Source organism: Cygnus atratus, chromosome 17 (assembly GCF_013377495.2).
Source record: "Cygnus atratus isolate AKBS03 ecotype Queensland, Australia chromosome 17, CAtr_DNAZoo_HiC_assembly, whole genome shotgun sequence".
In the NCBI taxonomy this organism is placed as follows: domain Eukaryota; kingdom Metazoa; phylum Chordata; class Aves; order Anseriformes; family Anatidae; genus Cygnus; species Cygnus atratus.
In genome coordinates, this window is record NC_066378.1 from 1334512 (window position 1) to 1360145 (window position 25634).

Below are 25634 nucleotides of genomic sequence, written 5' to 3' on the forward strand. Positions count from 1 at the left end.
AGGACAGACACAGGCGTCAGGGGCGGTTTTCCCCATCACTATGGAAGTGCTGCAGCGTGCAATGTCCTTCCAACCACACACTTCAGACTCTGGGAGATGACTTCGCCTGCCTGGGGACAGAGGCACCCAAAGCATCAGCAGAGAGCATCCGCCGTGGCAGCTTCCCCAGGGAAAGTCAGCACAGCCCGTGAGCTGCCTCTGTCCAAGCTTTCTCTTTTCTCTCTCCGTAGCTGTCACCAGAGGTCTCTTGGAAAGCCCTGAGATCCCTTCATCACCTGAAGTGCATCTGGAACACTGCCGGGCCCGCAGGTCAGAGGACTGCAGAAGAAGCCAACTCAACGCTTCCACCTTGGTGTCTTTAGGAACTGGATGAAACCAACCTGCGCTTGATGCTTCCAGGCCACCAGCCAGCAGCACACGATTGTCATCACACATAACAAGGCTTCCTATTGAAAAAGCAGAGCTTCAGCTTAGTAGGCTCAGATGTAACAAATGCCGGTGTTTATTGCCACCTGGGGTCACTGAAGACAGTGTCCAGTTCCTCTGCAGTGGAGGACGCGCTCAATGCTAGCGCACTTCTCCCACCTCATTTTGGGGCTAGGACCACCAGCGCCTTCGCCGGCCTTGGCAGCAAGCACGCAGGGAGATGTTGGCTGCCAAATCACCACTGGCCATGGCACCTGATCCCCTCTGCCTGGGGGCGACCCCGAGAACCACAGCCCCTGTCCCCCCGTCCCTTGCCTTCCTCCTGTCCAGCCTGTGCTGCGGGAGCAACGAGGGAAACAGCTGCTCGAGAGCCATTCTGTTCTCTAGGGCTGGAGAGGTTTGGTTCGGCTCCGTTAAAGCACGCTTTTATTTTGAGGTTGGTGGGATTTTGTTTTTACTTTTTTTCCTTCCACGTCTCCTGGGTTTGGGGAGGGCACAAAGAAACACGACGGGATGATGCTGCAAAGCTCAACGTGAAGCGAGCAATTTTCCAGACCCGGACTTCTGTTTTGCAGCTCTACCCCTTGTGCAGTTGCTCCTGACTTTTCCCATACCTGTCAAGGAGCTTTGCAGGTAAATGCAGGAGAAATCCCAATGTGTTTTGGTAGGAGAATCTCTGAGAAATCCCATGCCAATTTGGTAGGAGCCTCTTCTCCTCCCCAGGCAGTACAGAGAAGGTCCGTGAGGACAGGCAAGCACCAAAGCCAACCTCGGCGGGGGCAATGACAGGCAAAAAAGCACCGTGGAAATCACCCCCACTGCACCAGGAGGCTCCGTCTGTCCCTCTGGTCCTCCTTCAACTGCTCTCCCTGCCGCCACCGCCCCGGTGCAGAACAGGGAGCCTTCCCCATCTGGGATTATCGCAGCGCTGGGACATGCTGATCCCCAGCCACTCCTCAGCTGGAGCAATTTCCACATTGGCTCCAGAAAACTCATCTGCTTTCCTCACTTTTAATAGCTATGAATATTAAATGCAAACTGGTATCTATATTTAATAGTCTGGCCTGGCTGCCAAGAGAGGGATGAATTTTTACAGCACCCACAAAAGCAGGCACAGGCGGTGCTTTTTTGGTTGGAAAGAATTATGCTGGAAATTAATCATCAAAATAGCAGCGCAAATAATCAGTCATAAATCGTTCCAAATTTGGGTGATCACTTAGCAATTATCACCAACCTGGCAGGGATATTTCTTCTATTGCTAATGCAAATGGAAAGCTGTTCAAGCAAATGGATACCTAAAAATAGCAAATATTGGCTAGTTATGACAAGCTGCGACATTTCCTCAAGTCACTCGGTGGGAGCAGGTGGTGGGAGCGAGCCGAAGGCAGCACTGGAGCCCACCACGGGGCTCTGCAGAACAGACCCAGAGCTCAAAGACCTTACAAAACGTCCCACCAGACCCATCTGAAATCCATAAGTATTGTGGACAGAATCAAAATGCTCAATTTTGAAGAAATTCAAGCCTAAGGACTTGAGAGAGCTAGTGTAAGCTGGCCCAAGGTTGGACCAGAGGTGCCCTCCGACGTCAGGTGCTCCACAACTCTGTGGCAGGCGAAACTCCATCACTTCTAATAATCACTTTTGGTTAACCATCAGACATAGTACACAGCTGTAATAAAAAGGAGAATCTAACATACAAAGAGAAGACATTCATATCTGGTTAAAAACGTATTGAAAATGAGTATGTAAAATAGGCTAGATACCAAAATGATAAAAAAACAAATGGGTTTAAAAATTTTTGGAGCCTTTCTTGGGATGACAGCTTGGCCAAGAGAGCAATCTGCCACTATGCTATGTTGAAATAAAGAAGGAAAGCAAATTCTTCAGTTCTGATTTTTAAAAATATTACTTCTTTCTCTTGATTTCTGTAACTGTGATTTTGTCAATCACAGAGTCATAAAATCATTATGGTTGGAAAAGACCTACAAGATCTTCTGGTCCAACCATCCCCCTACCACCAATATCACCCACTAAACCATGTCCCTAAGTATCACATCCAGCCTTACCTTAAACACCCCCAGGGATGGTGACGCCATCACCTCCCTGGGCAACCCTTTCCAACGCCTGACCACTCTTTCAGAGAAGAAATGTCTCCCAGTTTCCAACCTGAACCCCCCCGGTGCAACTTGAGGCCATTCCCACTTGTCCTATCGCTAGTAATCTGCAAGAAGAGGCTGATCCCCAGCTCCCACAACTTTCTTTCAGGTAGCTGTAGAGAGCAATAAGGTCTCCCCTGAGCCTCTGCCAGACTAAACACCCCCATTCCCTCAGCCACTCCTCATAAGACTTGTGTTCCAGACCCTTCACCAGCTTTGCAGCCCTTCTCTGGACACATTTCAGGGCCTCCATGTCCTTCTTGTAGTGAGGGGCCCAAAACTGAACACAGTACTTGATGTACGGCCTCACCAGAGCTGAGTACAGGGGACCATCACCTCCTTGGTCTTGCTGCCTTCACTATTCCTGACACAAGGCAGGATGCCGTTGGCCTTCTTGGCCACCTGGGCACACTGCTGCCTCATTTTCAGGTGAGCATTGACCGACACCCCCAGATCCTTTTCCTCTGCACAGCTTTCCAGCCACTCTGCCCCAAAACCTGTAGGGTTGCATGGGGTTGTTGTGACCAAAGTGCAGGACCCAGCACTGAGCCATGTTGAACCTCACGCCATTGGCCTCTGCCCATTGATCCAACCTGTCCAGGTCCCTCTGCAGGACCATGCTACCCTCCAGAAGATCGACACTTCCCCCAGCTTGGTGTCACCTGCAAATTTACTGAGGGTGCACTCAATCCCCCTGTCCAAATCATCAATGAAGATATTAAAGAGGATGGGCCCCAACACCGACCCCTGGGGAACACCACTTGTGACCGGTCACCAGCTGGATTTCATTCCATTCACCACCACTCTCTGGGCCTGGCCGTCCAGACAGTTGAGAAGAAGGCATTGAGAAGCTGAGTCTTCTCCTTATTCTCAGTAGTCATGTTCCCCACCACGTCCAGTGAAGGATGGAGATTCTCCTCTTACCGTTAATATACTTGTAAAAACATTTCTGTTGGTTTTTACCACAGTGGCCAGGTTGAGCTCATGCTGGGCTTTAGCCTTTCTAATTTTCTCCCTGCACATGCAAGCAACTTCCTTGTACTCTCCCGAAGCTGCCTGTCCCTTCTTGAACTGAACATAAACTCTTCTGGAGTCTCAGCAAAAGTTCCCTGTTCAGCCACGCCACTCTTCTTCCCTGCCGGCTTGTCTTACAGTACATGGGGACAGCCTGCTCCCTCCTTGAAGGCTTCCTCCTCGAGGAGCATACAGCCTTCCTGGACCTCTTTGCCCTTCAGGACTGACTCCCAAGGGACCCTCCCTACCAGTATCCTGGACAATTCAAAGTCTGCCCTCCGGAAGTCCAAGGTAGCAGTTTTAATGGCCCCCCTCCTGACTTCACCAAGAACTCTGTCATTTCTTGGTTGCTCTGCTCAAGACAGCTCCCGACCACCACATCTTCCACAACATCTCTTCTTGGTTCATGAACAGCAGGTCTTGTGGGGCATCCCCCCAGTAGGCTCACTAACCAGCTGAGCCAGGAAGCTGTCTTCCACACACTCCAGGAACCTCCTCGACTGCTCTGGTGCAACTGGTTGGAGCCAAACCTAAGAGAAGTGACGCTGTTACATGGCCCTATATTTCCTGCTTGTTTCTTTTTAGGACAACAAACACCAAGGCAACACAAGGACTGAAAAGACAGGAAAAAAAGACCAAAGGGATAGAAAGCAGCTGGGATTAATGGCTTTGCCTCTCATCCAGGATAAATTACAGCTCACTAGGCAAATGAGCCCTGGTAGGAAAACTAGAGGGAGCCAAGACCCCAAAACAAAGATAGCGAGGCTGAGCCCAGCAAGATGCCTCCTTGGAAGGAGGGATGCTGCTGACAGGAGGTTGCAGAGGAATTTCTTCCAGGACATCAGAAAGTCAATGCAAACAAGGAGGCCAGCCGAAATGATCAATAGGTCCTGACCTGTTCTGGCACTAGCCCCTCGCTGTCTCTCCCTGTGACTGGGCTGTGAGGACTCATTTCCAAAGGAGGTGAACAGAGCTGCTTGTCATGTGAGCGCTGAGCAATGTCTTTGAGCCATCAGCCTGGACCAAAATCTGCTTTATAAAACTGGAGCCGCCTTCGGGTCGATGCCTCGGTGCAGCGCTGGCACCACCACATGTCCAAGAGTAACCTGAAATAGGTTTTGTTTTCAAAATCCCATTGGGAAACAAATACTACTTGTCCCTTTACAGCACAAAGCCATATAGGTTCTAGCAGTGCATGTGTGATGAATTTTGACCCACCTGATGTTATCTGCTTCCTTTCCTGTGCAGTGTTCAAGTACCAGCCTGCATGGAGAGTGGGCACTGCAGCCCAGTAATGCATGGAAAAGACTTCTGCTGTTTTGAACAAAAAGCATTGGGAAAGTACAAAGTATTTTTATTACGATGACTGCAGTCCAGCCAGAAAAAATTCTATTGCTGCAATTAGAAAACGATGATGTTACCAGTCAATAAGTCTTGGCAGCAAATGTTGCGCTCTGTCTGGATTGCTGTCATTCTCTCTTTCCGGCACATATGGGATTGTCTGATTATCCCATCACCTAAACAACTCCAACACAACAGTAAGTCAGGCAACAAAGATGGGCTGAAAACACATAGCAAGACAGGGTTTAAACTCAAAAGAGTGTGGAGACAGTGTAGAAACGGCGACTGAAATACAGGATGTGATAAATGCAGGATGCCAAACTACCCCAGCTAGAGAGCACCAACCCAGCAGATACTGCATGAAAAAGGAGCCAGCAATTGCAGCTGGCTACAAATCCAGAGGGAACTGCAATAAAAGATTTAAAAGTGAGCTTAAAAAAAAGTGAATAAATTCAGGGTTACATGGACCGAACAGTACTATCTGAGACACGTGACGTGCTTTCCGATCAGTCCCCACGAACCCGTACCCAGTTTGGGATTCTGCACTCCTAAAACAGATGTGACCATAAAAAGCTATCAATGCAAACGATAGCGGGGCTGGAAAACAACCTGCAGGGAGAGACCAAAATAAAGGATGGTGTTGAGCAAAAACCGGAGAACAGTGACTGGAGACATGCTAACGGTCTACAAATAACAATTTCTGCAAAGCAGAAGGGAATGATCTGTTCTCCGTGTCCACAACGGAATGGAGAAGAAGCCAAGAGCCTCGGTTACTGCATGTGGGGGTTTTACTCAGCTGGGCAGCTGAGCTCCACTAAAATCACTTTCTGTCCCCCTCCTCAGTGGGAAAGGGGGAAAAAATACACTCAAGAGGGCTCAAGGGTTGAGGTAAGGACAAGGAGCGCTCAACAATATCATCACAGGCAAAACAGACTCAGCATAGGGAGATGAATGGAATTCATTACCTATTACTAACACGCTAGAGCAGTGAGAAACAAAGAAAACAAACTAAAAACACCTTCCCCCCATCCTCCCTCTTCCACCTTCTCTCCCTGAGAGGTGCAAGGGAATGGGGGCTGCGGTCAGTCCCCTTTGTCCCCGCCGCTCCTTCACGGTCCCTCTCTGCCCCTGTTCCACGCGGGCTCCCTCCCACGGGATGCCGTCCTTCCCGAACTGAGCCTGCAGGGGCTGCCCACAGGCAGCAGCTCTTCAAGAACTGCTCCCACACGGCTCCGTACCACGGGGTCCATCCCCCAGGAGCAAACTGCTCCAGCACGGGTCCCCCACGGGTGGGCGGCAGCTCCCCCCAGGCCCCCTGCTCCTGCGTGGGCTCCTCTCCACGGGCTGCAGCTCCGGCCCGGGGCCTGCTCCTGTGGGGGCTCCTCCTCAGTGCTGCTCCCAGGTGTCTTCAAAGCAGATTTCTTAAAAAGCTCCCCAAAACTCTCTTCCAGAGAAGCCAGGAGGACTTTCTTTGCAAGCAGATATCAGCACGCTTGCTTTAGGAGGAGGCAGGGTGAGGGCCCACTCTCCATTGCCAGAGGAACGCGCCGGGCAGCCACCAGAACCACCCAGCTGAGCTCGGACCTGCTGAACCAGAGCCGTGCGTCCCTAAGAGCAGAGCTGGCAGGGAGCCCAACCGGAGATGAAAACAAATCCACAGCTGATGCCATTGTTCCAACGGTGACAAGTTGGCTGCGTTGGGCATAGCCAAATGCCCCTTCCTGTACCCAACAGACAGTTCTGAATAAAAATGTAAAAAAAAGGAACGGTTGTGAAGGTGTGATTACAGGGAAATAACCATTCATTACCAGAAAATTGTCCACTCACACTGCACATCCCATCACCAGGAAAGAAGAAAAAAAAAGCCTGATAAAAATAGAAAATTTTCGTTATACAACGGGGAACAGCATCGACACACTGCGCACTGACCTGAGCAGCGGGGCCAGCTCAGGGCACAACGCTCTGCTTCGCTGTGTTAATGCCTGCCTCCTCTTTTGCAAGCACCACTAATTGTGGTCCCCAGAGGCTGCCGCTTTGCTTTCATCCACACCTGCACAATTGGCCATGACGGCCCTGCCAGCCCCACCACCCCTGGCTGGATGGACCAGGGAGACTGGTGGGTGCCCAGCACGCCTCCAAGGGGCGCCACATCACAGCTGACCGAGCATTTACACAACTAATGCCTGGGAAGAAGAAAAATACTTTTCTGGTGAACCCTGTGCTGGTGAAGATCCGCACGGGGAAGCCACAATGGAGGTCTCCGCTGCCGGCACCACGGAGCATCTCGCAGCACCAAGCCCAGGATCCCAGCACAAGCCCCGACAGCACAGCCCTGGATCCTCCCAGCACCCCTGGAGGAGCACCTCGGGGTCTGGGCTCACCAGCGCAGGCACACAGGCACCTGGCTCGTTCCTCACAGTAGGCATTCTGCAACGGTAGTGGGCTTCTGCTACCCACATCCCACAGGATCACAGCATCACAGAATGGCTGAGGTGGGAAGGGACATCTGAAGATCATCGAGTCCAACCCCGCTGCTGAGCTGGATCACCCAGAGCACCTTGCACAGGATGCCTCCCAGGCGGGGTCTGAATATCCCCAGAAAAGGAGACTGCTCAACCTCTCTGAGCAACCGGTCCCCGTGCTCTGTCACCTTCCCAGTGTCCCCTCATACTGAGCCGGAACCTCCTGTGCTTCAGTTTGTGCCCGTTGCCTCTCGTCCTGTCGCTGGGCACAACTGAAAAGAGACCGGCTCCAGCCTCTCAACACCCTCCCCTCAGATATTTATGTACATTGATGAGGTCTCCCCTCAGTCTTCTCCTTTCCAGGCTACTCAGCCTGTCCTCGTACGACAGGTTCTCCAGTCCTCTAATCATCTTCGTAGCCCTCCTCTAAGCTCGCTCCAGTATTTCTGTGTCCCTCTGACACTGGGGAGCCCAGAACTGGACACAATACTCCAGGCATGGCCTCACCAGGGCTGAGCAGAGGGGGAGGATCACCTCCCTCAACCTGCTGGCAAACACTCTTCTGAATGCACCCCATGGTACCGTTGGCCTTCTTGGCCACACAGGCACATTGGTGCCTCACGGTCACCCTGCTGTCCCCCAGGACCCTCAGGTCCCTCTCTGCAGAGCTGCTCTCCAGCAGATCAGCCCCCAACCATCACACACCTGTCTCCCCCTCCCCGTGGATCCATGCTGCAGCAGAGATCCCCTTTTACAAGGCTGCCTCATCCACGGAGGGATCCCGTTCCCTCTTCACGCCTTTAGCAACTGCAGGTTTTCGTGCCAGAATTTCATTCACAGATTGCTTCAGGAGTTACTGAGCACAGAGCAGAGCTTCCAAGAAGTTAAAAGATTCAACAAAACAAGAACAAACAAACAAAAGCATGCTGCATGCTGGTCAGCTCTCCGGGTGCTACTCTATTAAATTAAATTAAAGCAAATATAGTGAATGAAGGACACCAAGAGGCTCCATGCTTGTCCATACTGGTCCACATGTGCCACCCAGCAAGGGTCAAAGTCTTTCAAAAACTGCTCCTCTTCTGCTGACTTCACCAAAGAAGAAATGATGACAATGATGCGGAGCAAGTCCCAGCCCACCTATGGTATCCAGCCCTTTCAACACAACCTCTGCCACGGGATTTTGATGGTAACATTGAGACCTTTGGGGTACTCTTGGTTCATTACATTACCCAGCAGATGGAACGGAGATCAACACAGTCATAGTTCAGGCAGCCCTGATAACCCCTGCATTTATAGAAACTCCCAAGCCCAATTCGTGCTGCAGGTGTTGGCCCAGAACCAGAAGCCTCCTGAGGAGGAGCAGATCCCCCACCATGTCCCAGGGCTGCCATCTCCACCACAGGCTCCATATCCCTCCGTTTTCTGCTTTCCGTGGGGTCCGCAGCCAGCCAGGCACAGGGCTAAGGACGCCTCCCCACGGCCATGCCCAGGGCGATGGGAGGAGGCCAGGCTTGCAGGAGGCCCAGTCTTCCCCCGGGGTTGCTCTGCGGTTTGGCCCAGGGAGCTCAGATGTCTGCTTACATGGCTCCACCAAATCCCAAATCTACCAACTGCACATCAGAGCATCCCAACTCTTGGGCTATATTTGTATCAGCAACAGAGAAGCAAAAACCTCCGCGACCCATTCTCAGTCTTGGGCCAACAAGATCAGTGTCCAGATGCTCATTACTAATTCGCACTTTACTAAAGCATCTTTTCTCTAATTTCCGGGTGATCTCCGAGTTCACAGCCAACACGCAGACTGAGACAGCTCTGCAGGGAGGACTTGCGCTCCCCAAGGCTTCAGGACTATCGCCAAGCCGGCTGACGAACACTTAGCCACACAAACAGAGCGTTGTCAGAAATAAGTGAGCATCGTTTGCTCTTGTTGAACAGACCAACAAAGCACGTGGGGAAAAAAACATACAAACTTTGTTATTTAATTGCATCTGCCCACTTCTGTACTAAATCCTTTAGCATCAATGGATTGGTAGGAATTTGCACCACTCCCGCAGCCTGGCATTGCCCCCAGCAAGGGGATGGGAGCCTTGTTGCAGGGCTGTACAGGATGCGGGGCTCTGCCAGCCCTGCCATGCACAGCCCCACTCCCAGCCTGGGTGGAAAGAGCTGGCTGGCAGTGACACCCCTGCTGAAACCCGCACGTTCCCAGATCAGCAAAATCGCCATTGGGGTTGGCTTGTGTCCTGGTTTCAGTTAGGACACAGTTAATTTTCCTCCTAGTAGCTGGCAGGGTGCTATGTTTTGGATTAGGATGAGAAGAGCGCTGATAACATGCTGATGTTTTAATTGTTGTAGAGCAATGCTTACACCAAGCCAAGGACTTCTCAGCTTCTCGCTCTGTCCTGCTAGCGAGCAGGCTGGGGATGCAGCAGGAGCTGGGAGGGGACAGACCCAGGACAGCTGACCCAAACTGGCCAAAGGGGTATTCCATACCATCTGACGTCATGCTGAACAATATATAGGGGTGGCTAGCCGGGGTGAAGGGGGGGGCCGGCTGCTCGGGGATAGGCTGGGCATCGGTCAACGGGTGGTGAGCAACTGCATTGTGCATCACTTATTTCGTACACATTATTACTATTAATACTATTATTATTATTATTATTGTTGTTATTCTTTTCCCTGTCTTAATAAACTGTCTTTATCTCAACTCACAGACTTCACTTTCCCGTTTCTCTCCCCCATCCCGGAGAGGGAGGGGGGAGGGTGAGCGAACGGCTGTGTGGTGTTTGGCTGCCAGCCGGGCTACACCACAACAACTTGTTTCGTGAGGTTTTTTTGAGACGAAAACCCACTGGAAACCTCCCTCCGCATGTCCACGGGTCGCAAGGCCTTGCCCCACCGCAGCTTGGCATGCCCCGGCTCCCATCCCTGCCTCCTCTTCCCTAGCGCCCTGCACACAGCTATTTAAAACCACCTAAGGTCTCGGGTAGCCTCCAAGCGCGTCACTGAACGTACATTTTTAATGATGTTCAAATGTTTTCCAGCCGCAGGCCTGGCTACGATTTCAGCAGAGCAAGGAGCGGAGCTGCCATGAGGAGCGGCCTCCCATCCTCGTGCCCAGGAGCGGAAGGAACAGGGAACACTGCTGGCGGCACAGCCGGGTGTTTATTAAAAAAAAAAAGTCTTTTTCTGGCCGTCTCTTGTCAGCAGGGAAAACGCAGCCTGCCCCAGGCTCTCTCTTCTTCCCAAAGCCAGTCAGAGATGGACAGAGGACGCTCCGACGCTCCCGTCAGCTCTCTCCTTCCCTGCCAGCCCTCAGTAACATGAACGAAGTGACAGGGGACCGTGCTCCCGGGAAGGGAGCAGCGATGCAAACGGAAGCAAGGAGGAGGTCATGGGGCTGTGACAGCACTGTCCCTGCGGAACTGTGGCCGCAGCAGGACCAGGAATAGGACAGGAAAATTTGTCAGCCCTGGGGGCTTCAAACTGCTCGCACCAGCGACACAACCCGTCCTGAAACCTCTGCTTCTGCAACGCTGCCCAGAGCAGCTCAGGAAAGGACGAGCTTTTTTCCTGCCAAATGCAATGGATAACGCACAGCCCGCACAGTTGTGTCCCTACAGACTTGTAAGCTCAGCTCAGCCAGTTGCACAAGCAAAGATTTTGGAGAAACCATTACAGAGCTACCCAGGCTGAGCTGCCAGGCAGCGCGACACAGACCCCGGCCCGTTAATGCGTGCCCTTATGCGTGTTTACATCTGCCCGAGCCACCTATGCTCAGCTTACCCGTGCGTAAGAGGATCAGAGCAGGTGTCAGTTACCCACCTTCTTCCAGTTCCACATGGGTCAGGAAGGGTCAGTGGAAACAGAGGGATGTGAGTGACCTAGAAATCTCTCAGCCCCTTTGCTCCACCGCCCCAGCGTAACGGAGAGCCCCAGGCACAGAGAGGGCGAAAGCAACTCACGAGCAATGCCAAGGAGTCTGACCTAGGCCCTCTTCCCACTGCTTCTGCTTTTGGTTTCAAGCCCTGTTCCTGCGGTACTCACAAGCGGGCACGGCAAAGCCCTGCAGCACACGCCTCCACTAGCCTCTCTGCGAGCGCTGGGCTGCCAGGACAGACTTTGTAAGGCTTTGAACTGGAAGGGAAGATAAAGCTTTTGTTAGTCCCTTAATAAAGAACATGCAACAGGCAGCAAGGATGAAACCCCAGAAAAATACAGAATTTCACCCAAGAGACCTTTCACCGAGCGAGGAACACAGCAAACCCGCGCTGGGACAAGGACGCGCACCCCAGGTGCCGCATGGGAAGCCCGCTGCAGGCTGGGGGCTCCCACACACGCAGCGAGACGTCCGAATCTGAGCCAGAGACTGGCTGCACGCCTTTACAAACTAAACCAACAACTGCTAGCAGGGCTTCCGGAAAGACTGCTAACCTCCCCCCTGTGTGAGGTCGGATGAATGCCTGCACAACAAAACGCGCATTTTACACGACTACAGGAACGTTAACTAAAGCTGCACTTTATCAGCACCACTCAACCCCTTTTAATTCACAAAGAGCAGCAAAGCTGCAGGTACTGATTAGGGGGTTGTGCGGCAGCGCACCCAGCTCGCTGCCAAGCCACTCCTGTTCCGACACTGGCTCAGTGCGCGATGTGCCCGGGCAGCGGCACGAAGAGGAAGCACCTATTTTCCTTGCTTCGTGTTTCTGCTAAATATCATCGAGTGATTAAAACACCACGCCTGAGGATGCTACTGCACTGAGGACAGGCATACGGCCGCTTGCACCGACGGAGCTGTGCAGCCTCAGGCAGCTCTGCTGCCTTCCCTTCCTCCTCCCTTCTTCTCTCCGCTTTCTGGGCGGCAAGTCTTCCCAAACACACCAGAGCAGGCAGGTAACAAAGCACTGAACTCCTCAAGGGGGGGCAAAAGAAAAATCATTAATGGGCAAACAGCCCTAACAACTCCCTTCCTACAAATGGAAAGATAATTTCATCAGTCCCGCTCGGTGACAAATCGGCCCATCACAGGCAGGGCTCAGACAGATGCTCAAACCAAATGACAGCGCTCAGCATTCCCGCAGCCCGGCGGTCTGTGCCTGCGGTCGGAGACCTTCCGCCACCCCCAAGCGATGGACTGCCAACATGGGCTTCCTGCCGCCCCACCTCCCAACAGAGCCTTCCCACAGCAGCAAGGTCACGCTCCAGACGCTTGCAAGGTGCAACAAAAGAAATCTGTTCTTGGCTTCCCCTCCATCTTTCACGACCGCAGGTGCCATCGCCTCGGTGCTGCTCCAGGGGACACACAGCACTTCTTGAAGGAGAGAGTCCAGGAGCTGCCCAACGTGCCTCCAGCTGCAGCCCCACACCAGTGCTGCGCTTTCAGGGCACGCGCCGTCTGGCGTAGCTGCAAGCCAACCCCCAGGTGGATAACATTGCTCCTTTTGGCCCCCTCTCCAGTGCGATTCCAGCCATGGGACCAGTGGTGGTGGAGCTGCAACATCTCTTGTGTCAACAAGAGCCTCCTGCCACTAGAGCTGCCGGGGAGCAGCAGGAACGCGGGACACAGGAGGGCAGCAGGCTGGACTGCTCAATGTGAACTCACACCCCGAGGTTTCACAAAGTTCCTGGAAATCTGAAACCTGCCAAGGACAAGTTTGGTGTTTAACAAAACTCACGGAGACAGCGGGGTGTGAGTGAGAGCCAGAGTCCGCCCAGTGACACGAGGAGGCCTGCAGAGAAGCACCGCTTTGCTCCTTCACGTTGAAAAGAAGAAAAAAAAAAACAAAACACCCAACCCAGCACATTCGCCTTGTAGCCTACAGCTCAGAGAAAGAAAATGTTTTCCAAAGCTTTCCAAACCTCCTGGTCTTATCAGAAAATAATAACCTGCTAAAGAGGGCAGAGTCTTTCTTGCTGGTGCCCTTGATGACCTGCTGCAAAACCAGCACAAGGGGCTCCGGGAGGCTGCGGCAGACATCACAGCACTACCTGGGAGAACAGTCCTGCCTCCAGCACCTCCGTCTCCTGGAGCCAGGTTTCTCCCTTCTGCTCCACCGTGAGGCTTTATTTTTTGAAGGTGAGGAATCCAGCCAGCACAGGAACGTGCCCTAAGCAGCCAGGAACACCTGCAAAAACCTGATGTACCGCATCACCTGCCAGCTTGGCACAGGCATGAAGAACTCTGCCATAAAATGCTCTCTTTGTGATAGAGAGACCTTCCCAGCCCTATGCTGCAGTGCTTTGGGGTTTTGTTCAGAAGAGGTGCATCCGAAGTGCTCCCGGCTCAGCCACGCTCGCTGCCTCCATGAGGGCGTGCGCAGCCACAGGCAGAATCCGGCCCTGCAGCCGCTCGCTGCTTGGGCAAGGGGCGAGGGCATTAACCGTGAGCTGGAAGGAGCAAAGCAAAGCTGTCCCCTCGGGGTTGGATGCTGACCCCCCCCCCCCGGACACCCAGCCAGCTCCAGACACCATCGGAGCTGCTCTGCCCGTCACTGCCTTTGGTGACCTTGTCCCATCGTCGGTTCCCTTCTGGGAAGGGGCGAGGCGCAGCGCCCTTTAACTGAGCCATCCCTGTGCTGCCCAAGTCCGTGCCAGGCCTGGGGCAACCAGGGAGCCTCAGTGAGCACTTTGAGGCTCCTCGGGGTTCGTCCACCCCTGCAATGAGCCCGCATTACCCACCAAACCCCGCTCTGCATCCTTCCCCCGGTGGCTGGGTTAGCTTTCTGCTGGATGAGCGAGTGTGAAGCCAGTTTTAATCCCATGAACTACAGGCACAGCAGCAATAATTTCATCTCCACTGGACTACAAGGCAGGACAGGCAGTGGCTCACTAATGTTTGGCCACATGCTACTCCCTACACAGCAGTTACTATCAAGGACTTAGCGGAAATACATCCTCTAAACCAGCAATTTGCCCCTGGAATTGCTCCTCCATCATCTGCCCCCAATCCGGGTTTGGCTGGGAACCGCACGCCCACAGAGCCAGGCAGTTAACTGACGCAGCATCTTCTCCCCCAGAAGCGCTGTGCTGGCCTTCAGTGCAGCCTCGTCAGTAAAGAAGCAAAAAATAAATCAATTTGTGCTGTGCACAGGGCCTCTATTTGCAGATCCATGTGGATGGAGCTCAGAGTTCATCTCCACTCCTTCCAGTTCTATAAACCGTTTCCAGTCTCTAATTACAGCACCAGGCTGTCAAGATGGCCACTTCCTCCCTAATTACTCTTTGTGCTGAAGACACAGCTAATAAGCCCACATTGTTAGTGGCTGCTGCTGATTAGCTCTGGCAAGGAGAACATCTCCTGCCTGGCGCTGCGCGGCTCTGGCACCAGGAGCGCACGCATCTCCGCCAGCACCTGCGCGCCCTCAGGTTCCTCCACACTACGCGCGCAAAGTCTCCGCGCACGCATGCAGGAAGAGATCTCCACGGCAGTTAAAAATGAATGGGAAAGGGGCGGAGAGGGCAGCGTCCCCAAGCAAAATGAACGGTCCTCCTGCTCGGCACACGATTCTGATGGCCACAAAGCCCTGGAGCCGCCAGCGCGCTCGTGCATCTCACCTGTGGACAGAGGGCAGCGCCATCCTTCCCTCCCCACCCTCCTTGTGGTGGAAGAGGTGGCCCAGCCAGCTCGGTAGGCAATGCAGTGCTCCTTGTTGGCAAAGAAGGACGTCATCGGGCAGCAGGGCTGCCCACTGCCCTACACACTGGTCCAAGCAAGCCCTGTGGGGCTGCAGAGGCTCCTCGGAGTCAGAGCGGTGCCTCCGTGCCTTGCCTTGTGCATGCATCTGCATCTGCCTGCACAGGTCGAGAGAGGGAGCTCTGTAGAGGGTGGCTGGAGGGGTCACTGCTCCCTTGAACCATCGAATCATAGAGAGGTTTGGGTTGGAATAAACCTGGTTAAAGCAGCAGCCCATCTGCTTCCAACTCCTGCCAGGGGCTGAGACACCTCCCACCAAACCGGGTCGCTCAAAGCCCCAACCAACCTGGCCTTGAGCACTTCCAGGGATGGGGCATCCACAGCTTCTCTGGACAACCTGTTCCAGTGCCTCACCACCCTCATCACGAAGAATTTCTTCCAAATATCTCATCTAAATCTACCCTCTTTACACTTAAAGCCATTACACCTTGTCCTATTGTTGCACTCCCTGATAAAAGAGTCCCTCTTCTGCTTTCTTGTAACCCCCTTTAGCTACTGGAAGGCCTCTATAAGGCCTCCCCGGAGCCTCGTCTTCTGCAGGCTGAACAGTACCAACGTCCACAGCCTGTCTTCATAGGAGAGCTGCTCCAGCCCTCATGATCATCCTCATGATCACCTCTGGACTCTCTCCAACAGGTCCATGTCCTTCTTGTGCTGGGGGCCCCGAGCTGAACGCAGGGCTCCAGGTGGGGTCTCACAAGAGCAGAGCAGAAGGGGAGAATCATCTCCCTTACTCTGCTGGCCATGCTGCTTTTGGTCCAGCCCAGGTTATGGTTGGCTTTCTGGGCTGCAAGCGCACATAGCTGGCTCATGTGGAGCTTCTCATGAACCAACACCCCCGGGTCCTTCTCCTCTGGGCTGCTCTCAATCCGCTCTCTCACTTGCTTCTGCAAGAGCCATCCAAACTGCTCCTCCCTCTGCTCTGGTTAAAATACTGGAGGTTTTCCAGGCTGATCCTGCGCTGAGGGCTAGGAGAAGTGGTTAAAGTCATGGCTCTTCTGTCTCAGCCACCTGGAGGGAACAGCCCTGGGGATGTGCAAACCCAAACATCCCTATTCTGCATTTAGTAACGAACTGCCCCTCACAAGTGAAACATCAACCCTTCTGGTTGAGCCGGAGGGAAGCAGGCAACACATGAAGCCAACAAAGGTCAGAGAAAGCAACACCATTAAAGGGGGTAGCACAAAGCCCACAGCCCAGCCGGGTGGGAGGAACAGCAGGACCAGCATACACGGAAACGAGGAGCAACGAAGGAGGCAGGCTGCCTGCCCCAAGGCAGGGCTCTCCAGCCATGAAGGACTTCATCTCAACACCGTTACTTCAGAGGATCAAGGCAGGGAAAAAAATCCAAACCCAAACTACGACAAGTGACAAGCAGAAGGTGACAACAGTGAGACCATACCAGGATTCAACAAACCGAGAGCTCTGGCAAGGAAAGCAGCGTGCCCAGCGAGGAGCAGGGATGGACAAGATGCAGCATCACCGCTGCGGCTGGTGGAATCATTCAGAGGGAAGCAACAGTGGATTTGTCATCTCCTTGTGCCTTGACACCTCGGTGAGATGCCTTTCCAGCAAACGTGCTACCCAGAGAGACTCTATCACATAGGAGAAGTGGTATGGAGACATGCCTGTGAATTTCGCACGTCAGGTATCAGATATTGCTATCTATTTTTGGCTTCATCTGCTCTTGGCTGGCTATGCCAAGGAAAGAGGTGTCGTAACTCTCACACAACAGCCTCCCTAGGAGATTTCTAAATAAATCTGAAAGAAGGCTGAGTCAACACTTCTGCTTTTAGAAGCAGGCTACAGTGCTGTCCATCACCAAGCGAATCCAGCACTTCTTCCTGCTGGCCACCTGCATGTGGCCATCAACGCAACCTTACTTACATAGCAAGAGGGATCTGCACACCAGTTCTAAACAGCTGTTGAAGTAGCTTCTAGCTCAGCCATAAAATAAACTAACTCTGCTGTGCAGCTGCAGAAGTGTCCTTCTTCGTGCATTTAGCTCATGTCCTGGTTAGAAGCAACCGACCCGTGTGTGTGCTGCAAGCCCACAACGCTGGGGAGCCCGGCCAGCAGCGCGCAGGCAGCAGCAGCCCAGGACCTGACCTCCATCAGAAGGTGACCGTCCGTGTTCTCACCGAGTGCTAACGACAGCTTACACCTGCTGACATTTCAGAGCAGGGTCACCAAATGCTCCAAAAGGACCCGGCAGGGACATTTCTGCTGCAACTTTCCTTGGAAGCTGGACTGTGCCGTAACGAGCTTTGGGATCCTCAAATAAAAGAACTACAGACAAGCTAACACCTGACAGCTACCTACCGACCTGCTCACGCCCACCAAGTGTGCTCGTTGTGTGCCTGCTGGCCCGTCCAGGGGCTGCCCCCACAGCACAGGGCGTCTGTGCAAGGCAGTGTGACCTTTCACGTGGCACAGGACAAGGCGCTCAGCACCTCGGTGCTCCCCCCTCGATCTGGCCGATGTCACTGAAGCCAAGCCACGATCCCACTGGCTCTAACGGAACAGGATCAAGATACAAATAGTTAAGAGCACCAAACATCTCCTTACTTCCATTTCCACCTCCTTCTGTCGCTCTGCAAGGTCTGCATTGGTTTCACCTTGCAGACACAAGGGGCACCCAGCAGAAACCACCCACAGCCTGAGGCTCTGCTCAGAAGGCATCTCCTGCCCCCAAAAGACCGGGCTGGTCTCATTAGAAGTCATCAGCATTTTAAACGTACCTCAAACGGTTCCTTTTCAGTGAGACAAATGGAGTTAAAGCCTTTCTATTTTTTCCGTAGAAAACAACTATTACAACATAATGATTTTTAAGTGAAAAGCACGGGATCCTTGGGAAATATCTTCACTTTGGGAAAAAGTATTGCCTTTTCCAAGTGGAACGAGCTTACCAGGGACTCCTTCACTGCACAGTCTGCACATTACATCTTTACAGTAAATTGATTTTAACAGCCAATGTTTTCCGGCCTGTGGGGTTCAGCTTTTGTTGCTAAAACACGCAAATATCTGCATTTTCCTCCTGGTTCTCCTTCACCACCTGCCTGTGCAGCACTGCCCTGCAATCCGAGGCTATCAGGCACCACATGGGCATTTTGCACGTTTAATACAACCCGGTTCACATCTCGCACGTGCTGTCCCGTGATGCATGTGCCCAGGAGAAGACTGAGCGCCGGCGTGCCCAGCTGCTGCAAGCGCCTCGGGGGTGAACACGAGCCTAATTTGGGCTTAAGGCGCTTTGCTCCCCGCTGGAGCCAGCTTACACAAACCAGGCGCACGCACCTGAGATCTGCCAGTCCTCACGTCATCAGCTGGACAGGAAAACCAAAGGAAAGGAGGGGGACAATCTGGATTTAATTAAAAAAAAACACACCTGTTTTGTCATCTGCCTGAAGACTGCTGTAAATCCTCAAATGCTGGAATTTTGATTTGACCTATTTGCATCTCTCCCTTCCATGCCTTTTTTTTTTTTTTTTTAAGGAAATTACATTTAGGTAAAATAACTTACTGTGAAATGAGGCTTGGGAGCAGGACAGAGCCATCTCCACGAGCAGGGACCACACCAAGGGGAGGCTGATGCTGTGCAGCGCTCTGCAGACACCTTCCCACCATGCGTTAATAAAAATAAAATAGGGCCAGCGTTTGCAGCAAGGAAGTGGTGAGTTTAACCACCTGTAGCTACCAAAGACGAGATGACATCTCACCTCTCTTTTGATAGCCAGAAACAGAAATTCCAAAGCTGAGCAAGTCCTGGGGCTTCCTTGCGGTCAGCGGCGAGACACCAGCACGCATGGGGCAAGCTGCCCACGATCCCAGCACCTACCTTGGAAGGAAGCAAACATCTCTCCAGAGGTGCCCGGTTCTCTACTAACCCCAAAGGAAGCCCCAAGTTCACTAGGTCAGGCTCACACTTCTAACTCTGATACTGCATGATCTCACCTACAGGCAGGTGAGATGAATCCCCCACAGGAGGAGGCAGTGACTTGATTCCTTAATGACTTTTTGCATGATTTGTGCCTTTTCCTTCGTCAAACCTACTGAATTACCCCAAGCTAGCCTAAGCCACCACCACTTGGATTTGACCACCAGGGAAGGCCGGGTGTCCATCACCTGGCACCGCCAGCCACCAGCAGAGCTCTGGGCACTGCAGCAAGGTGAGAAAAGCACAGCCAGCAGCGAGGCGCTGGCACAGAGCGTCAGAGCAGCTCTCCATGCTGGAAGGATGGTCCCGAGCACCGTGCCGGTACTGAGGGTCACCCCGCCGCTGTAAGCAGCCCGGCTTCCCGCGGCAGCACAAACCCAAAGGTGATCCTGGCGGAGCTCCAGCGAGCCCACCGCCCTCGCACCGCAGCTGAAACGAGCCCGGGAGCAGGCAGGGTGGCGAGCGTGGGTCCCGGCGGCACCAATCGGCTCCCGGCTGCCCAGCAGCATGTGGTGCTCACACAAACACGTCCCGCAGGACACTTCTGGCTGGCGAGCCACGAGATGCCGAAGCACTGGCTGCACACAAGTGGTCTCGTTTTGTCTTAACTGCAGAGGAGTTTCTCCTAGAGCAAAACAAACGTATCTGATTTGCTGAAACCAAGCAATAGGGCTGACCAGGCCGTCTATGGCAGGAATTAATTTGACACCACAAACAAATCAATTCTTTTTGATATTTAAAGTGCACAGCATGACATGAACAAAATGTCTTACAATTTAACCCTCTTAGCACCAGAAATCAGTAAACTGTGATTTACTTTCTTTTTAAACACCCCATTTTTTTTAAAGTAAGTGCTGTGCACTTCCAAACGCCAACCCAAACGGACCAGGGCGCAGCACGCCCGCCCCGAGAGCCCCTTCCAGAAGCCATGGGAGGTCTCGCTCCGGGACGCACAGACCCCAGGGCTGCAGCCCTGCAGACCGCTGTCCCCACGGCTCGCAGGGGCTCTGCCGCACCACGGTGGCCCCCCCATCCCTCCCCGCCATGCCGGGATGGCCACTGACCCTTGGGGAACTTGTTGAGGCAGGCGGAGTTGCAGAAGGAACGGACGGATCCTGACTCCCAGCAGCCCCGGCCCTTCATGCCCAGAGCGGGGCTGCACTCGTGGAGGCTACACGCTGCATGGCCATTAGCTTTACGATGGAGGAGGAAAAAAAAAATAGAGAAGAAACTGTCCTGATCCAGCGATTGTCCTTATTCAGCAGGCAGCGACCCGGCCGCACGCAGCCCCACGTCTCACATCGCCACTTCTCGCCCCACGCTGACAGCAGAGCACTACGGCACCGGCTCGCAGCGGCCACCAGACCCCGTGGTACCGGCATGCACCACTGCTGGCTTCAGTACACACAGCAGCCCTTAACTCCATCTCTGCCAGGAAGAGGCATCCTCCTCCCCGAAAAGGGGGGAACACTCAGCCCCGGGTAGCAGCAAGGGCGGGATTCGCCATGGCCGTCTCTGGAACGATGCACAGCAGGCTACGGGAGATGCGGTCCAAAAGCCAAAGCGATGTTGTTTTGTGCAGAAGATGGTATTTGGAAGCTTGTCCCTTTAAATGCTACTGGAGGTTATTTTTAGGACGCTCGCTTAAAATATACATCTGAATTTCTTCATTTTTCTAAGAAACTTCATTATACATTTTACTCACGCAGCTCCATTTCAGATCATCCCGAGAGCCCCATAAGAAAACCTCCGCGGTTTGCACACACATCCCCCTGACGACTGTTTTCTTGCCCCTCTGCTGCAGGAGGATTGGATTTTCCCAGCCTTTAACATTTTACTAGTCCCGAGGGATCGAGCAGGTCCGGAGGCAAAATGCGGCACAAATCAGCGGCACGAGCAGCTGCAGCCAGCGCGGCACCGCGAGCGTTCAAACCGGCACAGCACGGGGACCTGGGCACGCACCGAGAGCTTGTCCTGGGTGGGCTCTGACTCCAGCTGGACGTCAAGGTTCGTACAGAAACAAAGGATTATATTCCATTTTCTGTATACGTACATATATATATATATATATATATATATATGTATAAAAAACGAGGTGCCCAGACTTTCAAGGCAATCTGGGTGAAAAGAGGGCAAAATCTGGAAAATGAAGCTCTCACCACACACTGCACACTCAAGGGAAAAATAATGCTGGCAACACACATACACTACAACGTGCAGCTTTGTGTGCTTACCCGACATACGCATCCTTCTGCACTGAGTAAGAACCAGCAGCTATTCAAGGGAAAACCCACAAGCAACGTAGGGACAGCAACTGTTAATTGGAGGGGAAGGCCTCGATGGGATTTAGCTCCTAACGAGCACTCCTGCTTCTGCTATCAGATCCAAGAACCAGATGGAGCCGGGATCCATGGTTTGACACGAAGAGCACAGCCAACACGCGCATACATCCATAGAGAGCCTCCTGGACAGCTCCACACCCACACGGACACACGTATCTGAACTCATCGCAGTAGCTCGTGTACACGCCTATCGGCAGCAGAGCTATGACTTCCGACAGCCCCCTAGCCCCCTGTTACACCAGGACATTCACTGACAGGTCAGGGCCACTGTCCGGCTCAGGCACATGCGCCCGACCCCACCAAAGCCTTTTCCTTGCCACAGGTAACCGCGCGTCCCAGCTCGTTACACCACGATATTCTGCCTGCTTTGCTCCTGTAAGCAACCCCCTTGTTCTAGTGGTGACTTAAGCACAAGTTAGTTATAATCCTGTTGCAGAAACTGCAAGGGAGGATTGTGGAAAGCAGAGATAAGACACTTTCCATCAGCTTGAGGTTACTGAATCCTTATAATCAGCTCTACATCTCTTCTGCCAGCTGCCATGAGCCTCCTCCTGCAAATAGTTAGGTCACAGCCGCAGAGCTGCTCACCTAAATGCTTGAAGAATTAGTCTGAAGTTCCCTGCTTAAAAACAGATTGCAGATTTATCCCTGCATTTAATTCACTCCGCTCGAAACCAAGAGTTACCGAATAAAAGCCTTGGTCCCTGGCTCAGCAACAGGCACCTGGGAAACGCTGCACATCAAGGCGGAATTCCTGCTCGCTCGCTTTCCATGAGAAACACCCAAGCAATCTGAATTAGGTGCCTGGTTTTGCATGCAGCAAAAGGTGGCAGTGGGCATGGGTGAGCCCAGGTGGACCAGGGTGGAGGCAGGAGGGGAACACTCACCTCCTGCTGGCACTTCCCACAGCCACGGCTCTACGTTCAGCTTCCCTCACAACCTCTGTCTTCCCAAGAGTGCGGAAGAAAACCAGGCAGCAAAGCTGGGCTGATGAGGGCAGCTTTGCTTTTAGCCTGACCGCTTGGTCCAAGCTGGATGAAATTCAAAACCTCAAAGGAATTCTTTACCTGAATGTGACCACTAACACCCAAAACAACCAGACACCCAGGGGCTATGTACTTCAGCATCTCCTTTTGTCATCATTATTCACCTATCTTGGAAGCACCCATAGTCCTTAATCCTTCCACATCACTACAGCTGGACCACATCTATTTAAAAAATAACCACTAGAAATATCAGACAAATTAAAAAAAAAATAATCCAGAGCTCTAATAGGATTAGTTGCACAAAACCAACTCGACTCCAGCTCATTCGTTAGCCCATCAGAAATGCTGCACGTCTGGCAGCTCCTGCCTGGCGCAGGGCAGAAGCAGCGTGGTGGAAGGGCTGCACACGCCAGCAGCCGGCGCGGTTTCGGCCGCGGGTACGGCGTCACCAGCCTGCACACTGCTTGAGGTGCATCGACAACCTTAAGGGTTCTATCAAACGGCAACAAAGCCCTTCCAGACGTACTACATGCGCAGAAACAAGCACAGCCACTCGAGCCACCAAACTCGAGCAGCAAGCACCAAAATTGAACTGGCCAAACACCACCCCCCGCCGCGTCAGAGTGGTCTGCGCTCACCCGGCTCCAGACGGTGTTTGCCACAGCCCCTCTTCCTCACACAGCGCTCGGGATGGGCTGGGGATGTAGCACCGAAGATCAGCACCAAGCAGCTCCGACCGAGGGCAATCCACGTGCCAGCAGGGGCCGTGCAGGCTCCATACCCACCTCCCTGTCCTTCCCCTGCACCCCCGGCTCGGGTCCCCACATCCCCTCGGTGTGCACTGGCACCCGCGGTCCGGCACATCGGGGTCGCCTGGGGATGGCAGCGGTGCCGTCAGCCGCCCTGCACCCGGAGGAACAGGACAGGAGACAGAGGCGTGGGAATTTCAGCTGTTCTGGCTTCAGGCTTTCTAACGGATAAACCCACACAAGCCCCTTTTCACAGGCCTCCTCTGGAGCACGCTGGGCAGATTTGCATTTTCAGAGGGACAAAAGCCACACAAAGACGGGCGCCCTGCCAAATTCCAAGCCCCTGCTTCAAACCCTACAGGAGGCAGCATGGCTTAAAACGATGCTGGTGACTTTTGTCTGCGTTGAAACACCACGTTTTCCCTTCACCAGACCTGCACAAATATTCCAAAATGATACAAAAAAATCTGCCACCCGAACACAGCCAGGATACAGACACAGGGGAAGCAGGCAAAGTGAAACACAAGGAAATGGAGAATCCTGTGCCAGAAAGCATTGTGCGCAGGTACCAGTGAGAGGCGGCTGCGCTGCTCACAGCAGCGATGCGGGACTGGAAGGGACACGGAGAAACACCCTCGTGCATGCGGGCAGCACCAGGAGCGACCGAGGGCGCGCAGGTCTGTCCACGCAGGGTTCTTCTCCAGCCCAGGGATGTGCTGCTGCACACCGACGGGGCTGCCTCTGCCCCCTGCAGCCATGAGAGAGAATTGGTTGCCTTTCTCCCACGCAAAAACCTTCAGCGTGTTTGAAAACACCGGTAACACCTTTGGAATCCCCTTCCTTGTCTTTTTTTTTTTTATTATTATTATTACTTCTTTCTTTCTTTCTTTTTCTTTTCCCCCATTACAATTCTCCTGGCTTTACTAAATTTCACCTTATTGATATCAGACAACTCACCAACTTCCAAAACCTCTTCTGACTCCAGCTCCCGTTCCTGTCCTCGCTTCTAGAAGTCATTCATGCATGCCTACGCAGCAAGAAAATCCTACGGGCTTTCAAAAGGAAAATACAATTAGCATTTTAAAACTTTCTCCTGCCAACCAGGTGACACCATACCTCCTGCTGCACCTTCTCACAAGTCCTGCGTATCAAAGGAAAAATTATTTCAGGGTTAAAAAGTAAAGAGGAATACAAGACGTACGCTATGTACACAGATGTACATGGCAGCTTTGCTCCTCTGGCTCTTTAGCCTTTCTCACTCCTGTTCTTTCCACAAGGAATTATTTTGCACTTCTGCCATAAGCTTATTCTGAATAACACCTGAAAACCAACCTCACCTCTGCACCTGGTGCTGGGGTTACCCAGCCTCTCACCATCCACGCCGCCAGGACAGAGCCAGGGAACCCCTGGTACGTGCTGATGGTGCAGAAGAAGCCGGCAGGACTGCAGTGGGTGTTCACTGCAGGTATTTCCTTTCCTGACAAAAACCAACATCACCCCTGGCTGTCAGCAGAACGCCATGCCCTGCTCCTGAAGCCCAGGGGAGCTGCGTGGGGCCGGAGCATCTTCAGCCCCATCCCACTGCTCCTGGGCTGCCGAGGCCAAACCAGGACACCCAGAAGCGAGAGCACAACCCTCGCTCAAGGTGATGCAGGAAGGCCACTTCCAGAAAAACAGATCCCTGGGAGCCTTTTCTCTGGCTCTGCCCAAGGATCTGCTGCTGCTTTACATTTTGTTCCTTCCTCCCTTTATCTTATTTCACTCAAGAAGCGCTGCTGGACCGAGAGCAGACACCCACGGGCACCTTGCTTACCCTGGGCTCTGCAGTGGGTTTGTGTGCTACCAACGCTATCACGTTACGAACAACACACGTGCAATTCGCCCTGGAGATGGATAGAAACAGAGTGACCGAAATAACCTCCTTCTGGTGCAAACAGCTGAAACAGCTAGCGTGCGGACCTTGCATTAAAGCCCTGATGGTTCTGCTCACGTACGGTTCAACCACGGCTCTTTGTCACCATGTCGGCCACCGCAGGTCACAGCCTGGCATCTAGGCAGGAAACAAACTGTTAACAAATGCGTTTTATGCGCGGCTCGTCTGTTTGCATTTCTGCTTGTTTAGCCCAACTCTGCTCCTCTCAGTGCTCGCATCAAGGGCAGCGGGAACAACTCGCACAAAGCTCAGAGGGGGCGCCAGGTGTACCGACAGCCAACGCAGAACGCGCAGAAATGGTACAAGTGGGACCCCGTGTTTGAGCTACCAAGCTGCTGTTTATCCTCTGCAACGTGAGAACCTGACAGGAGGATTAAAATACACGGAAAACAACCCCTGAAAACAAAACACCTTGCCTCTTGACAAGGAATGGCTTTAAAAATTTGTCTCGTTGACGTATTCTGGCCCATCATATGTCCAAAATCCCACACACGTTGGAACGACACGCTGCTGTGTGCGCATCGCTATGCACCTACAGCACACAAGACTTTTTACTCGCTCACTGAAAAAGTGCCAGAACCTCTTTTTTCCACGG

At 53.0% G+C, this 25634-nt stretch overlaps 1 protein-coding gene across 3 annotated transcripts in view; it reads right to left on the minus strand.

The window, feature by feature from the left end:
- The window catches only part of OSBP2 (oxysterol binding protein 2), a 97674-nt gene that overhangs the window by 31725 nt on the left and 40315 nt on the right, over nt 1–25634 (minus strand). Inside the window, exon 1 of one of the 3 annotated variants that reach the window (XM_035571094.2) lies at nt 20094–20829. The exons of the other annotated variants lie outside the window; for them this stretch is intronic. Coding sequence (XP_035426987.1) covers nt 20094–20172 — 79 coding nt within the window. The 5' untranslated portion in view covers nt 20173–20829. Of the gene's footprint in view, nt 1–20093; nt 20830–25634 lie in introns of those variants that run through there. 3 annotated transcript variants of the gene reach the window in all.